This window comes from Anolis sagrei, chromosome 11 (assembly GCF_037176765.1).
Source record: "Anolis sagrei isolate rAnoSag1 chromosome 11, rAnoSag1.mat, whole genome shotgun sequence".
NCBI classification, from domain to species: Eukaryota; Metazoa; Chordata; class Lepidosauria; order Squamata; family Dactyloidae; genus Anolis; species Anolis sagrei.
In genome coordinates this window covers 5,863,286-5,881,150 of record NC_090031.1, presented here as the reverse complement: position 1 = coordinate 5,881,150, position 17,865 = coordinate 5,863,286, and the positions used below count along the sequence as shown (strand labels likewise).

General features: G+C 42.7%; 2 protein-coding genes across 2 annotated transcripts; one reads left to right on the top strand and one right to left on the bottom strand.

Moving 5' to 3' along the window:
- Positions 1-364: 364 nt before the first annotated feature.
- On the bottom strand, positions 365-2,589 carry CDC26 (cell division cycle 26). The gene is made up of 2 exons (XM_060757759.2): positions 2,456-2,589; positions 365-725 (listed from the first exon to the last, which is right to left on the bottom strand). The coding sequence occupies exons 1-2, from the start codon at positions 2,573-2,575 to the stop codon at positions 549-551; spliced, it is 297 nt and encodes a 98-aa protein (XP_060613742.1). The 5' UTR covers positions 2,576-2,589; the 3' UTR covers positions 365-548.
- A 61-nt stretch (positions 2,590-2,650) lies between these two features.
- Positions 2,651-16,709, top strand: PRPF4 (pre-mRNA splicing tri-snRNP complex factor PRPF4). The gene is made up of 14 exons (XM_060757454.2): positions 2,651-2,735; positions 4,049-4,226; positions 5,733-5,919; positions 6,005-6,092; positions 7,114-7,193; positions 7,560-7,653; positions 8,292-8,386; positions 8,539-8,597; positions 9,297-9,420; positions 10,775-10,864; positions 12,682-12,804; positions 13,010-13,117; positions 14,681-14,799; positions 16,183-16,709. The coding sequence occupies exons 1-14, from the start codon at positions 2,709-2,711 to the stop codon at positions 16,374-16,376; spliced, it is 1,566 nt and encodes a 521-aa protein (XP_060613437.2). The 5' UTR covers positions 2,651-2,708; the 3' UTR covers positions 16,377-16,709.
- Positions 16,710-17,865: the final 1,156 nt, after the last annotated feature.

Genomic DNA, 17,865 nt, shown 5'->3' with positions numbered 1-17,865 from the left:
TATTTAAAAATATATAACTTACTGGTTCTTCAATTAATGTAATTTAATTGGTATCTATTTTTATTTTGCAATTTACTCGTAGTGGCTGCATTTCCCACCCTCGGCTTATACTCGAGTCAATCCGTTTTCTCAGGTTTTTTGCGGTAAAATTAGGTGCCTCGGCTTATATTCGGGTCGGCTTATACTTGAGTATATACGGTATATATGTTTATGTATATACACAAACATATATGTTTCTATTTAGGTGACTGACCAAAGTTATGTGGTACTTATTGGCCAACGGGCTTTCAAATCCTGACTTCAAACGTGACCGATTGGGTCTTATTATCTCACCTCTTCCTAAAATGCAAACTCTATAGGGATAAAAAAAGCAGACACATACATTTATTGAGGAAAGTTAAAAAATTCCATAAGTGGAACAAAGATCTCACAGGTTTTGGGAGAAGAGTCCAGTCTTCGGTTTATCTAAAGTCCATTCCCCTTGGCTGTTTTCTTTAAGTAATCCTCTTTTTTGCTCTAGTGTCATGGAAGTCAGCAGAGGAAAGACCCTAGAACTCAAAGTTGCCAAACTGAGAGGAGCGATTGTTGGGTTTGGGCTGGGGCTTGTAGCCGATCCGGTCGTGGATCATCTGTTCTCGGCTCTTGTGGTCGATGTTCAATCCCAGCGCGCCTTCGCCATCGCTGGCTCCCACCACATCCACTTCTTCCCGCTGCTTCTTGCAACTCTGAAAAGGCAAAACGGAAACACGACAAAAAATTAAACACGGAATTACACCGTCGCCAAGTTACAAACAAGTTAGGTTCTGTAGGTTTGTTCTTAAGCTGCATTTGACCTTTAAAGCCCAACATGGTTTGGCTCCAGGCTATTTATTTATTTATGATATATGTGTGTGTGTGTAAGAACACTTTGTTTATACCCTGCCACCATCTCCCCAAAGGGGACTCGGGGCAGCTAACATGAGGCCAAGCCTAAAAATAATACAACAAAGTTAGACACAAAATAACAGAAAAATTACATCACAACAAAATACATGAAGTAAAAAAATAAATGTCCTTCATTCGAAAAAATTGATTTTGTCATTTGGGAGTTGTAGTTGCTGGGATTTATAGTTCATCTACAATCAAAGAGCATTCTGAACTCCACCAATGATGGAATTGAACCAAAGGTGACACACAGGACTCCCATGACCAACAGAAAAGACTAGAAGGGTTTGGTGGGCATTGACCTTGAGTTTGGGAGTTGTAGTTCATCTACATCCAGAGAGCACTGTGGATTCAAACAATGATGGATCTGGACAAAACATGGCACAAATATTCCAATCAAAGAGCATTCTGAACTCCACAAATGACAGAATTGGGGCAAATTTCCCACGCTGAACCCCATCACCAACAGAAAATACTTAAGACCATCCAATCCAACTCTCTTCATCAGGGCAAGAAAATCTAATCAAACCCCTCCTGACAAAGAGCCATCCAGCCATAGATATACATAGATATATATCAGAGTTTCGCAACCTTCCTAATGCCATGGCCCCTTAACACAGTTCCTCATGTTGTGGTGACCCCCAATCATAAAATTATTTTTGTTGCTACTTCATAACTGTAATTTTGCTATTGTTGTGAATTATAATGTAAATATCTGATATACAGGACACAGTTTTATTCGCTGGACCAATTTGGCACGAATACCCAATACACACAAATTTGAATAGTGGTGGAGTTGAAGGGGGGTTGTAGTTCAGCTACATCCTGAGATCACTGTGGACTCAAACAATGATGGATCTGGATCAAACTTGGCACGAATCCTCAATATGCCAAAATGTGAACACTAGTGGAGTTTTGGGGAAACAGACATTGACATTTGGGAGTTGTAGTTGCTGGGATTTATAGTTCACCTACAATCAAAGAGCATTCTGAACCCCAACAACAATAGAATTGGGCCAGACTTCCCACACAGAATCCCCATGACCACCAGAAAATACCATGTTTTCTGATGAAAACCCCCAGGTTGAGAAACACTGATATATATGATTCACACACACACAGATATAATATTATAGATTTGAAAGGGACCCCTAAAGAAGGACAATGATATAGTGCATATTCCAGAGTAGGCAAACCAGACACTTTCCACATCAACACTGACAAAGAGACAACAAGAAATACTGTTTACCCACAAGCATAAAGACATTACACAGATTAGAAACCATTACTTTATTTTTCCAGATCACCAGACTGGGCCACAGCAACGTGTGGCAGGGGACAGTTAGTAGTGAATAAATATGATTCAACTATGGGCTCATATATTTTATAGGAGGAGCTGCTCTAGTTGAAGGAACTGAAGGAGAAGTGCCTCTGAGCATGCACAGAGTGCCCCCAAAGGGGAATTTCAAAGCAAATGGGGCAACAAACCCCTCTTAAGCTGGTTATACGCCCTTTCCTTCCAACTACCCACCTCCAGCTCCTTTCTGGCCCCCTCAAACTCCTCAATATCGTCCAGCTTGAGCTCCAAACGCGTTGGCTTCCGACGTAGCATCTTTAGGACCAAACGGGGACCCGTTGCTCGTCCACGCATGCGCAGTGATTACGACCAAGCCAGACATCCCGTGTGCGCATGCGTGTCGCCAGATGAGCCTCTCCGTGATCGAACGTGATTGGCTGAGCCTCTCCCTCCTTGAAGCCGCATCCGCCGGAAGTCGCCATTAGTAATGATGGCTGCCTCGAGAAGCTTATCGGTAAGGGAAACAACTCATGACATTATATTATTTTCGGGGAAAAACACATTTAAGACCGATATAAACAATTAAAACATGTAAATAAGACAACATACGGCCCACCACCCAAGTGAAGGCTTTCAGCCAGGGACAATATCCTAGATTTCATGTGTTTCCTCCACCACAGGCATCCCAGTGTTCCTGACTCTCTCCATTGGTGTGGAATTTGCATGACAATATAGTAATACAATATAGTAATTGTATATTCTGTATTATATGTAATATTATGTAATCGCAGCATAGTAGTATAGCACAATATAGTCATTTGATACCAATATTGTGCTATGCTAATAATGTGATTGGCCAATTGTATTATTATTGGTATTATATTGTATTACATGATGATATTATGATACATATTATATGTACATAATACATTGTATGTACATATAATATTGATCATAATATGATCATGTAATACAATATAATGGCAATAATAATACAATATAATGGGTTGTTGTAGGTTTTTTCAGGCTATATGGCCATGTTCTGGAGGCATTCTCTCCTGACGTTTCGCCTGCATCTATGGCAAGCATCCTCAGAGGTTATGAGATCTGTTGGAACTAGGAAAGTGGGTTTATATATCTGTGGAATGACCAGGGTGGGACAAAGGACTCTTGTCTGTTGGAGCTAGGTGTGAATGTTTCAACTGACCACCTTGATTAGCATTTGATGGCCTGAGGCAACCTTTTGTTGAGAGGTGATTAGATGTCCTTGATTGTTTCCCCTCTGTTGTTGTGCTATTGTAATTTTTGAGTTTTTTAATACTGGTAGCCAGATTTTGTTCATTTTCATGTTTTGTTCAATTTCTGTTGAAATTGCCCACATGCTTCTTGTGGATTTCAGTGGCTTCTCTGTGTAGTCTGACATGATGGTTGTGAGAGTGGTCCAGCATTTCTGTGTTCTCGAATAATATGCTGTGTCCAGGTTGGTTCATCAGGTGCTCTGCTATGGCTGACTTCTCTGGTTGGAGTAGTCTGCAGTGCCTTTTATGTTCCTTGGTTCGTGATTTGTCATGAAAATGAACAAAATCTGGCTACCAGTATTAAAAAACTCTATAATTATATAATAATTTTATATAATAATTTGTTCCAGTTTGCTCCAATAAGCATTGTCAGTGAACCTCACCTTATTCTCCTATAGGTTTGAGTGGATATATTATAGGATTTGTAGTATGGCTGCTTTGGGTATATTGTAAGAGAGATAAAGAGGGATGTTATTATTATTAGCTCCGATTAGCATTGGCAGTGATCCTCACTTTATCCTCCTTGCAGTTGGGAAAGACAAAGGCCTCCGACGAAGGCAATGGTCCTCCAGCCAAGAAAGGCCCCATTTTTTATGGGAGCCTCGAGGAGAAGGAGCGCGAGCGTCTCCTCAAGGGAGAGTCTGGGATGCTGGGCAAAGATGCCGTCAAAGCAGCGATTGAGGCCGGCAACATCAACGTCACCAGCGGTAAGAACCACTCAGTCCAAGGCTTCCTATTTATTTATTTATTATGTCAGAAGCGATTGAGGATACAGTTTTAATGTGTTAAAAACTTGGCATTCTATTAAATGTCCTTTGACCAGTAGCTGGCTACTTGGAGTGCTGCTATGAGGAGGTCCTCCATTGTGCATGTGGCAGGGCTCAGGTTTCATTGTAGTCAGTGGTTTGTGGTTTGCTCTTTTCCGCACTCATGTGTCATGGCTTCCACTTTGTGGCCCAATTTCTTAAGGTTGGCTCTGCATCTCGTGGTGCCAGAGCGCAGTCTGTTCAGTGCCTTCCAAGTCGCCCAGTCTTCTATGTGCCCAGGGGGGAGTCTCTCATTCGGTATCACGAGGGGAGTTTCTTCCACATGTGGTGGACTTGTGAAGAAGTACAAAAATATTGGAAGCTCATACACGAGGAAACCCAAAAAAATTTAGAAATTAGATTTGTTAAAAAACCAGAATACTATCTTCTAGGTATCACTGACTCGGACTTAATTTTAGACAAGTATAAAGATGTTCTCTTTACTTATATGGCCACAGCAGAAAGAATAAGTGCTTGCGAGATTGTGGAAAACTGCTAAGATCCCCGACGTTGAAGACTGGATGGACAAATTAAGGGAAGTTAAAGATATGGAAACGTTAACTTTTTTTTTTAAGGTCAACTCAGGCCCCCCAATAAAAAGGACAGATTAGACACTTTTTGAAGAATATGAAAAAGCTAAGAGACAAGGAGGATAAATATAATAGTCATATTTTTTTTCTTTTGAATTAGATATAGATAGATTTATGTTGATATAACAAACTGATTCTCCACTCCCATGGCAGAAAGAGATAGTAAATGAACGTATAGAATAGTACTAAATTGTAATAACGTAAACAGGAAGATAGTTTTAACTATTTTGAAGCAGAACAATAGCAAAAGCACAGAATGGAAGTCAACATTTTTTCAATATATTTTTTCTCTCTTTTTCTGTTTTTGTATTTTCTCTTTTCCTACTTTTCTCTTATACCAATTGTTCTCCCACTTTACATGTTCTTATCTTTATATCTATATATCTATAAATTTCTCATGCTATATTATGTCACTCTAATTTTGATGTATACTTAATAAAAATTGATTAAAAGTTTCATTTGGTATCAGCCATAGCTTGAGGTTCTGGGTTTTCGCCTGCCACTTTTGGACTCTAGCTTGCTGAGGTGTTCCTGCAAGTATCTCTGTAGATCTTAGAAAGGCATTGGCGTGCTAGCTGATAAAATCCGGCTGTGAAAGGTGTCTAAGAGAAAGGGGTGCAATACAATTCAGGCTTCCCATATGTCCAGAGATAGGGAATTTGATTGCTGACCTGAGTTCTAGTCTGGATAGAATTTGTTCATCCCAGTTCTGTCATTTACCGAGTTGTTGCTTTTGTCACCCGCGAAAGGGCTGGAATACTTCTCTTGTTGTTGTTACTGGAACCTCTCATCTTTCTTTCTTTTTTTGTATGATTAGGTGAAGTTTTTGACCTGGAAGACCACATCAGCGAGCGCCAGGCAGAAGTCCTGGCTGAATTTGAGCGCCGGAAGCGGGCCAGGCAAATCAATGTCTCCACAGATGATTCGGAGGTCAAGGCCTGCTTACGAGCTCTTGGGGAGCCCATCACCCTTTTCGGCGAAGGGCCTGCGGAAAGGAGAGAGAGGTGGGAGAGAGAACATTTTTTGTCTTAAGAGCCTTGGCTTAACCTCTAACAGGATTCATTTACTGTTGAATCCCTTTCTTGGCAGGCTACGGAATATCCTCTCGGTGGTCGGCACAGATGCGTTGAAGAAAACCAAAAAGGACGACGAGAAATCCAAGAAGACGAAAGAGGAAGTGAGTGTGAAATTGCCGCTGTCCTTATTTACATTTGAAACAGATGCTTATACAGTGGAATCTCTACTTAAGAGCATCACAACAAGAGTATTTTGAGTTAAGAGCCATTGCTTTGGCATAAGAGTAGCATTTTCAGTTAAGAGCAAATGCCAGAGAGAGCACTAGCGTCAGAGTACATGGCTTTAGAGCAGCGTTTCTCAACCTTCCTAATGCTGCGACCCCTTAATACGGATCCTCCTGTTGTGGTGACCCCCAACCATAACATTATTTTCATTGCTACTTCATAACTGTAATTTTGCTAATGTTATGAATCGTAATGTAAATATATGATATGTAGGTTGTATTTTCATTCACTGGACCAAATTTGGCACAAATACCCAATATGCCCAAATTTGAATACTGGTGGGGGGGGGGGGGGGGGTTGACTTTTATCATTTGGGAGTTGTAGTTGTTGGGATTTATAGTTCACCTACAATCAAAAAGCATTCTGAATTCCACCAATGATGGAATTGAACTAAACTTGGCACAAAGAACTCCCAACAGAAAATATTGGAAGGGTTTAGTAGGCATTGACCTTAAATTTGGGATATGTAATTCACTTACATCCAGAGAGCACTGTGGACTCAAACTATGATAGATCTGGACCAAACTTGGCATGAATACCCAATTTTTCCAAATGTGAACACTGGTGGAGTTTGGGGGAAATTGATCTGACATTTGGGAGTTGTAGTTGCTGGGATTTATAGTTCACCTACAATCAGAGACCATTCTGAATCCCACCAACGATAGATTTGGGCCAAACTTCCCACACAGAACCTCATAGCCAACAGAAAAGACTGTTTTCTCATGGTCTTTGGTGACCCGACCCCCAGGTTGAGATACACTGCTTTAGGGCCTGAAGGGAGCAGCCTCTGTGCCTCGTGCTCATGTCCGTTTTGGGGGATTGCTGTCTGCTTTGCTCTTGTCCGCTTTGAGGATTTTTGGGTTAGTTGATTTTGTGTGCTTTGTCTATCTCTCTCAGTATCAGCAAACCTGGTACCACGAAGGACCAAACACATTGAAGACTGCCAGAATATGGATTGCCAACTACTCACTCCCTCGGTAAGGAAATAGCCAAGGGAAACACAATTGAAGGGCTGGTAGATGTCTCTACTTTGGGATGGGAACAAAACGGCTTCCGTCTTGTCCCAAATGGCAACCTGTGTCTGGTTGTAAGCCAGAGACTGGAAGGGATCTACATGGTAGAATTAATTCAGTTTGACCCCACTTGAACTGCCATGGGAGTTGCACTTTGATGAGGCAGCTGGACTCTGGCAGAGAAGGCTAAAGTAAAATTGCAACTCTCAGGATTTCATAGCACTGAGCCATATTAGTTCAAGTGGGATCCAACTGCATTCATTCTACAGTGCCGCCTTGTTCTGCTTCATGCTACAAGACCTTCATGTGTCTGTCTTTATTCCTTGCCAGGGCGATGAAGCGACTGGAGGAAGCCCGCTTGATGAAGGACATCCCCGAGGCCACGCGAACATCCCAGAAACAAGAGCTGCACAAATCTCTCAGGGTAAATAGAATGGTGTCTCTGCCATGACATGTATCCCAGGCACAGGATTATGGCAACACAAAGCCACCAGAGACTTCAGGCTTTCTCAACCTGGGGGTGTTGCGAAGGGGTGTCAGAGGGGTCGCCAAAGACCATCAGGAAACACAGTATTTTCTGTTGGTCATGGAGGTTCTGTGTGGGAAGTTTGGCCCAATTCTATCATTGGTGGGCTTCAGAATGCTCAATAGGAGCCCCCGGTGGCGCAGTGGGTTAACCCCCTGTGCCGGCAGGACTGAAGACCGACAGGTCGCAGGTTCAAATCCGGGGAGAGGCGGATGAGCTCCCTCTATCAGCTCCAGCTCCCCGTGCGGGGACATGAGAGAAGCCTCCCAAGGAGGATAAAAAACATCAAATCATCCCGGCGTCCCACTGAGATGTCTCTGTGTAATGTGTTGATGATGATGGGACGTGGGAGATATAAAGTCAGAGTGAAGAATAATAATCATAGGGACATAGAGAGGTTTCTGAGAATTCAAGTCTACACTCTGGAGCAGGCACGGGCAAACCTTTGAATGTAAATATTTTGCAATCTCAGCTCCTTTTTTTCAACCCTTCCGATGCCCAACGGTGTTTTCCTTCCATTCTTTTCCCCTTTTCAGTCTTTGAACAACTTCTGCAGCCAGATCGGAGACGACCGGCCCATCTCGTACTGCCACTTCAGCCCGAATTCAAAGCTCCTGGCTACGGCCTGTTGGTAAAGGGATCCTTTTGTATTGCTTATCCCCCACCGACCCCCAAAAAAATTCCATCCTGCTCACTCTTTCACCTTGTGCGCAGCTTGTGCATAGGGAAAACTGTTTTGTGAGGAGGGAAATGTTCACAACTCTGTCCTTTTTCCACCCCCAGGAGCGGACTCTGCAAACTATGGTCGGTGCCGGATTGCAATCTCATCCACACTTTACGAGGTAGAGTGGCTTCTTCTATCCCTTGCTTTCCTCTACTTTTAATTAAGCCAGTGTTTCTCAACCTGGGGGTCGGGACCCCTGGGGGGGGGGTCGCAAGAGGGTGTAAGAGGGGTCACCAAAGACCATCATGAAACACAGTATTTTCTCTGGGTCATCGGAGTTCTGTGTGGGAAGTCTGTCCCAATTTTATTGTTGCTCTCTGAATGTTGGTGAACTACAACTCCCAAACTCAAGGTCAATGCCCACCAACCCCCCCCCCCCCCCCCCCAGTATTTTCTGTTGATCATGGGAGTTCTGTGTGCCTAGTTTGGTTCAATTCCATTGTTGGTGGAGTTCAGAATGCTCTTTGGTTGTAGGTGAACTATTAATCCCAGCAACTACAACTCCCAGATGACAAAATCAATCCTTCTTTGGGTGTGCCGAGGTCTTGTGCCAAATTTGGTCCAGTGAATGAAAATACATCCTGCATATCAGATATTTACATGATGATTCATAACAGTTGCAAAATGACAGTGATGAAGTAGCAACGAAAATAATGTGATGGTTGGGGGTCACCACAACAGGAGGAACTGTATTAAGGGGTTGCGACATTAGGAAGGTTGAGAAACACTGAGTTTCTGATTCTGAGAATGGAACTTGGTTGCTTTTTCTTTTCCTTTGATTGCTGGGCTTTGTTGAAGGGCTGTTCTTCTCCCCAAGGGCACAACACCAATGTGGGGGCCATTGTCTTCCACCCCAAGGCAACCATCTCCCTGGACAAGAAGGATGTGAACTTGGCTTCCTGCGCAGCAGATGGCTCTGTCAAGCTCTGGAGTCTCGAAAGGTAGGCCCATTCCCTTCGAAGCAATGAATTCCTACCTTCCTACCCTTTGTGCAATGAATTCCTACCTAATACCTTATATTTTACACTGCCCTATCTCCCAGTATTTTAAAATTTTAATCTTTGAATTAACCCTGCCCACTGTGATCATTTTTACTGGTTTAATGTTTTGATCCTCTGTGTGCCCAGGGGGGAGTCTCTCATTTGGTATCAGCCATGGGTGTTGAAGTTCTGGGTTTGAGCCTGCCACTTTTGGACTCTCTCTTGCTGGGGTGTTCCAGCGAGTGTCTCTGTAGATCTTAGAAAACTATTTCTTGATTTAAGTCATTGGCGTGCTGGCTGATACCCAAACAAGGGATGAGCTGGAGATGTCTCTGCCTTGGTCCTTTCACTATTCGCTGCCACTTCTTGCCGGATGTCAGGTGGTGCAATACTCGCTAGACTGTGTAGTTTCTCCAGTGGTGTAGGACGCAGACACCCCGTGATAATACGGCATGTCTCATTAAGAGCCACATCCACTGTTTTAGCGAAGTGAGATGTGTTCCACACTGGGCATGCGTACTCAGCAACAGAGTAGCAAAGCGCAAGGGCAGATGTCTTCACTGTGTCTGATTGTGATCCCCAGGTTGTGCCAGTCAGCTTTCGTATGATATTGTTTCTAGCACCCACCTTTTGCTTGATATTCAGGTAGTGCTTCTTGTAGGTCAGAGCACGGTCCAGAGTGACTCCCAGGTATTTGGGTGCGCTGCAATACTCCAGTGGGATTCCTTCCCAGATCATCCTCAGAGCTCGGGATGCTTGTCTGTTCTTGAGGTGGAAAGCACATGTCTGTGTTTTAGATGTGTTAGGGATCAGCTGGTTTTCCCTTTAATAGGCAGTAAGGGCACCTAGAGGTTTGGAGAGCTTCTGTTTTACCATCTCAAAGCTCCCTGCTTGAGCAGTAATGGCATGATCATCGGCATAGATGAAACTCTCTGTCCCTTCTGGCAGTGGCTGGTCATTTGTGTAGATGTTGAACATGGATGGAGCGAGCACGCTCCCCTGAGGCAGGCCGTTCTTCTGTTTCCGCCATCTGCTTCTCTGGCCCTGGAACTCAACAAAAAAGCTCCTGTTTTGTAGCAGGTTTCCTATGTGAAATTGGTGAGGTGGTCGTCCTTTGTGATATTATACATTTTTCTCAGGAGGAGGCGGTGGTTCACAGTATCATAAGCTGCTGACAGGTCTATGAAGACAGCTCCTCGTAAATAAATAATAGATAAACTTTGGCCCTCCAGGTGTTTTGGACATCAGCTCCCACGATTCCTAACAGCATTTCTTCCCAATAGCTCTCAATCGGTTCTCCTTATGTTTCTTTCAGCGACGAGCCAGTGGCCGACATCGAAGGGCACACTGTGAGAGTTGCTCGGGTCACCTGGCATCCTTCCGGCCGATTTCTGGGAACCACCTGGTAAGGGATTTCTTTTTTTTTTCACAACAAGGGGCCATGGCTATGGATAGATGGGGAAAAGAACCCTCAGTGTGAAAATAAACCTCCATATCAGAGAATTCGCTTTCAGGCATGTTCCTGCGCTCCTCTAGTCCTCAGTATGAGAAATATATTGTTCATGTAGAGCAACCTTTTCAGCCGTGGAGCCCTTTTTAGGCAAAAGTTTCTCATAGAGCCCCAAGAAATGTTTATATATTATACTAGCTGTCCCCTGCCACACATTGCTGTGGCCCAGTCTGGTAATCTGGAAAATAAAATAATGAGAAAGTGTTGGTTTCTAATATATTTCTTTATGTTTGTGGGTAAACAGTATTTCTTGTTGTTTCTTTGTCAGTGTTGATTTGAAGATTGTCTAGTTTGCCCACTCTGGAACATGCAACATATCATTGACTTTCTTTAGGGCTTCCTTTCAAATCTATAATACTATGTGTGTGTGTGAATAATATATATCTAACTATATTTATGGCTGGATGACCCTTTCTCGGGAGAGCTTTAATTACGTTTTCATGCCCTGGTGAAGTTGGACTGGATGGCCTTAAGTATTTTCTGTTGGTCATAGGGGGTTCTGTGTGGGAAGTCTGCTCCAATTCTGTCGTTGGTGGAGTTTAGAATGCTCTTTGATTGTAGGTGAACTATAAATCCCAGTAACTACAATTCCCAAATATCAAGGTCTATTTCTCCCAAACTCCATCTGTGTTCATATTTGGGCAAATGGAATATTTGTGCCAAGTTTGGCCCAGATCCATCATTGTTTGAGTCCACAGTGCTCTCTGGATGTAGGTGAACTACAACTCCCAAACCCAAGGTCAATGTCCACCAAACCCTTTCAGCATTTTCTGTTGATCATGGGAGTCCTATCTGCCAAGATTGGTTCAATTCCATCATTCAAAATACTCTTTGATTCAAAATACTCTTTGATTGTAGGTGAACAATAAATCCCAGCAACTACAACTACAACTCCCAAATTACAAACTCATTTTTTTTGAGTGAAGGACATACGTTGGGTTGTTAGGTGTATGCTGACCAAATTTGGTGTCAATTCCCCCAGTGGTTTTTGAGTTCTGTTGATCCCACAAACGAACATTACATTTTTATTTATATAGATATGTGTGTGTATATATTTGTGTATATGTGTGTTTGCATATATATGTGTGGTTTTGCGCATGTGTTGTAATGTATTTTTTTTATTTTTTGGCTTTTAAAGTCTCTTCCGCTATGTTTTCCAGTGTTTTTATGAGCGACAGTCACTTGTTGGCCTGATAGGTATCTTGTGTCCAAATTTGGTGTCGATTCACCCAGTGGTTTTTGAGTTATGTTAATCCCACAAACGAACATTAAATTTTTATTTATATAGATTATATATTATTGTAAAAGTATAGGTTTCCCCTTGACAATAAGTCTAGTTGTATTTGTCTCTGGGGTTGGTGCTCATCTCCATTTCTAAGCTGAAGAGCCGGTGTTGTCCATAGACACCTCCAAGGTCATGTGGCCTGCATGACTACACGAAACGCCGTTACCTTCCTGCAAGAGTGGTACCTATTGATCTATTCACACTTGCATGTTTTCGAATTGCTAGGTCGGCAGAGGCTGGGGCTAACAGTGGGAGCTCTCCTCGCTCCCCAGATTCAAACCGCTGACCTTTTGGTCACCAAGTTCAGCAGCTCAGCAGTCTAACCCGCTGCGCCACTGGGAACTCCATTCATAATCTTTCGCGTTATTAAATAAGGAGTTTTTTGAGCGCTGTGGTGATGTCCACCTTTTTGCTTTTGCGTCGGCAGCTATGACCATTCGTGGCGACTGTGGGACCTGGAGGCCCAGGAGGAGATTTTGCACCAGGAGGGACACAGCAAAGGCGTTTACGACATTGCCTTCCACGTCGACGGCTCCCTTGCGGGCACTGGGTACGTCTCGAGGCTTACACACAGCATTATTGGGTTGTGGTAGGTTTTTCGGGCTATATGGCCATGTTCTGGTAGCATTCTCTCCTGATGTTTCGCCTGCATCTATGGCAGGCATCCTCACATTACTGTATTTACTTGTATTTAGTGCTCCGACGGATCATTGGAAGGCTGATGTATGTGTTTGATGTCTCTGTATTTCTTTCAGTGGCCTTGACGCCTTTGGCCGGGTGTGGGACCTACGGACCGGGCGCTGTATCATGTTTTTGGAAGGCCATCTCAAGGAGATCTATGGAGTCAATTTTTCCCCAAATGGGTAAGACCCAACTGGACATGAGAGGATGAGATACAATAATATTGGAGGACCTGCACATCTATAGAGAAGTATTTTGGATCTTCCAGTCCAACACTATGGTAGATGTCAGCCATATAAGGTCATCCTGGATGGGCAATAGCAGTGGTCCTCTACCTGTGGGTCCCTCAGGTGTTTTGGGCCACAACTCACAGAAATACCAGCCATTTTACCAGCTATGGGAGTTGAATGCTGAAACATCTAGAGACCCACAGGCTGAGAACTATTGGCCTAGAGGTCCTTAGAGAGGAAATGTTAATGAAATGCATTGTAATATTGGCACATCTATGCGTATAATAAAAGTGAATATATGTATGTGTGTGGCTGGAATGTCCACTTACACAGACAAGCTCCTGCCTCCACAAACAACTCTAGCTCCCACTACTCAGGAGGTACCAAAGGCTGAAGCTGAACTCTTATTTATCTATTTACGACATTTATATGCCGCCCTTCTCGCCCCAAAGGGGACTCAGAGCGGCTTACAAGGTATATACATACAATATATTATATTATTAGCATAGTACAATATCAGCACTAAATATTGCTATATTGCACCATATCATTATATTGTAATATTATTAGTAATATTACATGTAATATACTGTATATACTCGAGTATAAGCCTAGGTTTTCAGCCCTTTTTATACGCGGAAAATGTTCCTCTCGGCTTATACTCAAGTCAAGGTTATTTATTATTTTACTCTGTTATTATTATTTTTATTACATGTATTATTTTACTCTATTTATTATCATCATCATTATTATTACATTTATCATTTTACTCTATTATTACATTATTATTTTACTTTATTAATGTTATTATTACATGTATTATATTGCAATATTTATTATTATTACATTTATTATTTTACTCTATTATTACTGTTATTATTACATTTCCATTATTTTACTTGCTGAATTGAACCTTTTTTGTGTCTTAATATTTGCACTAAAATGTGCGATGCAAGGCCAGAAAGTTATTTTTGTTCTTTACAATATGTTCTGTCTACTTGATCTTTATGAAACAAATTATTATTATTATTATTATTATTATTATTATTATTATTATATTTATTATAGTTATTATATTTATTATGTTACTCTCATTATTATTGAAAGGATACATAAGCACATTGAAGATGCTTAGAATCAGAGTTGGACAGTCTTATCTTAAACTACAGTGTTATGTAAACATTCAAAAACATTTAACCTTCTGATGCCTCATTTAATGTAATTTTATTGGTATCTGTTTTTAGTTTGAAATTTATCAGTCGCTGCTACATTTTCCACCCTCGGTTTATACTTGAGTCAATACGTTTTCCCAATTTTTGTGGTAAAATTAGGTGTCTTGGTTTATATTCGGGTCGGCTTATACTTGAGTATATACGGTAAATATATAATTATAATATCATATTATTAGTATTAGTATTATATTGCATTACATTATAATGTTATAAATATTATAAGCATATACAATATATTATATTATATTATATTATAACTCTTCCTTCTCCTCTCTCACTGTAGGTACCACATTGCCACCGGCAGCGGTGACAACACTTGCAAAGTATGGGACCTCCGCCAGAGGCGATGTATCTATACCATCCCTGCCCATCAGAACCTAGTGACGGGGGTCAAGTTTGAACGTAAGTCTCAGCTCCAGGGTATCATGGTTAGCTTTGGCGTTTACATCCCTCTCAACTTTCCCTCTGAACTGGATAACCCCTGGGGTTGTATGGCCATGCTCCAGCAGCATTCTCTCCTGACATTTCACCTGCATCTATGGCAGGCATCTTCAGAGGTCTGTTCAGGTCTCTGAACAAACCTTTGAGAATGCCTGCCATATATGCAGGCAAAACGTCAGGAGAAAATGCTACTGGAACATGGCCATGCAGCCCAAAAAACTCACAGCAACCCTATAATAATTTTTATTTATTTATTTGCTTATTTATTTATTTATTTATTTACCACCTCTCCCTGTAGCCCAAGATGGGTTACAGCATAATTTATTTATTGTGTCAGGAGCAAACCAAACAATTGCATTGCATTTTTAACAAACAAAACAAAACAAAGTTTGCAAGCTTGGTAGTTGATTAAATGTCTTTTGACCAGTAGCTGGCCACTTGGAGCGCTTCTGGTGTTACTATAAGAAGGTCCACCATTGTGCATGTGGCAGGGCTCAGGTTGCATTGCAGCAGGTGGTCTGTATGCTCTTCTCCACTTTGTGGCCCCATTTCTGAAGGTTGGCTCTGCATCTCGTGGTGCCAGAGCGCAGTCTGTTCCGTGCCTTCCAAGTCGCCCAGTTTTCTGTGTGCCCAGGGGGGAGTCTCTCATTTGGTATCAGCCATTGATTTAGGTTCTAGGTTTGAGCCTGCCACTTTTGGACTCTCGCTTGCTGAGGCGTTCCAGCAAGTGTCTCTGTAGATCTTAGAAAACTATTTCTTGATTTAAGTCATTGACGTGCTGGCTGATACCTAAACAGGGGATGAGCTGGAGATGTCACTGCCTTGGTCCTTTCACTATTGGCTGCTACTTCCCGGCGGATGTCAGGTGGTGCGATACCGGCTAGACAGTGTAATTTCTCCAGTGGTGTAGGGCGCAGACACCCCGTGATAATGCGGCATGTCTCATTAAGAGCCACATCCATTGTTTTAGTGTGGTGAGATGTGTTCCACACTGGGCATGCGTACTCAGCAGCAGAGTAGCATAGCGCAAGGGCAGATGCCTTCACTGTGTCTGGTTGTGATCCCCCAGGTTGTGCCAGTCAGCATAATTAAAACCCATAAACATTGTTTTCCCTGCACAAGGGCTTAGTCTGGAATGAGCACTTAAGAGCCATTGACTCTAACAAAGACTCGTTTCTTTGTTAGAGCCAAAACATGTTGACCTAGATCAGTACTGCAGCCTTTATTTATGTACTCTCCATAGGGCTGTGACTGTTTGCCTGAAAGCCGACCTCATAAAATGATCTGCTGTCCCTTCCTCCTCACTCATCCATTTCTCTCCTTTCTCCTACTTGCTCTCCATAGCAAATCATGGCAACTTCCTGCTCACTGGGGCCTACGACAACACGGCCAAGGTCTGGACGCACCCGGGCTGGTCCCCTTTGAAGACCCTGGCGGGGCACGAAGGCAAAGTGATGGGTTTGGACATCTCTCTGGACGGGCAGCTGATTGCGACGTGTTCCTACGACCGAACCTTTAAGCTCTGGATGGCAGAATAAAGAGTGGGGTGTGTGTGTGATTTGTCTCAGACTGTCCTAACAGGGGCTATGACGCGAATCCATCGCTGGAGTGAAAAATGAGTTTCCAAAGCCTTCCCCTTGGAGAGTATCTCTATTTTTGTATGTTCCCATTTCGTCTCCAGCAATCGATGATTGTTGATACATACATACAGACACACGAAGACTTCCCCACCTTGTATGAGTCCCAAACCCACCTTTGGAGAGATCTCAAGACGCCAACGGAAGGCAAACCCTCGAGTCATTTGGGTATTTGGGACAGAGAAACGTTTATTTTGTTGGTTTTGATATATTAAAGCAAATTGGCTGCTTGAACCACAGAGTGTCTGCTTTTGGCCAATTGTCCTTCTCCAAGGTGCAGAGGTGTTTAAGAATGCCATACATTGAGTATGTTGTCGAAGGCCTTCATGACTGGAATCACTGGGTTGCTGGGAGTTTTCTGGGCTGTGTAACCATGTTTCGGAAGCATTCTCTCCTGACGTTTCACCCACCTCTATGGCAGGCATCCTCAGAGGTTGCGAGGTCTGTTGCAAACTAGACAAATGGGGTTTATATACCTGTGGAATGATGTCCAGGGTGGGAGAAAGAACTCTTGTCCATTGGAGGCAAGTATGAATGTTGCCATTGATTAGCATTGAATGGCCTTGCAGCTCCAAAGTCAATCAGTGAGGGTATCTGCATGGAGGTCTGTTGGAAATGAGGCAAGTAGACTATATATACACCTCTGGAATGATGTCCAGGGTGGGAGAAAGAACTCTTGTCTATTGGAGGCAAGTCTGAATGTTGCAATTGGCCACCTGGATTAGCATTGAATGGCATTGCAGCTGCAAAGTCAATCAGTGAGGGTATCTGTATAGAAGGCTGTTGGAAATGAGGCAAGTAGACTGTGTATATATCTGTGGAATGAGGTCCAGGGTGGAAGAAAGAACTCTTGTCTGTTTGAGGTAAGTGCAGATGATGTAATTGGCCAACTTGATTAGCTTTGAATGGCCTTGCAGCTTCAAAGCCTGGCTGGTTGCTACCCAGGGAGATATTTTGTTGGGAGGTGTTAGCTGGCCCTGATTGACACCAGAGCACCTGGTGAACCAACCTGGACACAGCATATTATTTGAGAACACAGAAATACTGGATCCCTCTGACAACCACCATGTCAGACTACACAGAGAAGCCATTGAAGATAAGTCTGGCTGGTTACTGCTTGAGAGGAATATGTTGTTTGGAGGTGTTAGCTGGCCCCGATTGATACCAGAGCACCTGATGAACCAACCTGGACACAGCATATTATTGGAGAACATAGAAATGCTGGACCACTCTCACAACCACCATGTCAGACTACACAGAGAAGCCATTGAAATCCACAAGCAGGTGGATCATCTCAACAGAAAGGAGGAAACCATGAAAATGAACAAAATCTGGTTACCAGTATTTAAAAATTAAAATCAGGATAGTAAATGAACAGCACATGGAGGAA

Coding starts and splice junctions, on each gene's coding strand:
- CDC26 (XM_060757759.2), bottom strand. CDS start 2,575: ATGCGTGGACGAGCAACGGGTCCCCGTTTGGTCCTAAAGATGCTACGT. Junction 726..2,455: donor GGGCCAGAAAGGAGCTGGAG/GTGGGTAGTTGG, acceptor TTGCCTTTTCAG/AGTTGCAAGAAGCAGCGGGA.
- PRPF4 (XM_060757454.2), top strand. CDS start 2,709: ATGATGGCTGCCTCGAGAAGCTTATCG. Junction 5,920..6,004: donor CCTGCGGAAAGGAGAGAGAG/GTGGGAGAGAGA, acceptor CTTTCTTGGCAG/GCTACGGAATATCCTCTCGG. Junction 12,805..13,009: donor GGCTCCCTTGCGGGCACTGG/GTACGTCTCGAG, acceptor TATTTCTTTCAG/TGGCCTTGACGCCTTTGGCC.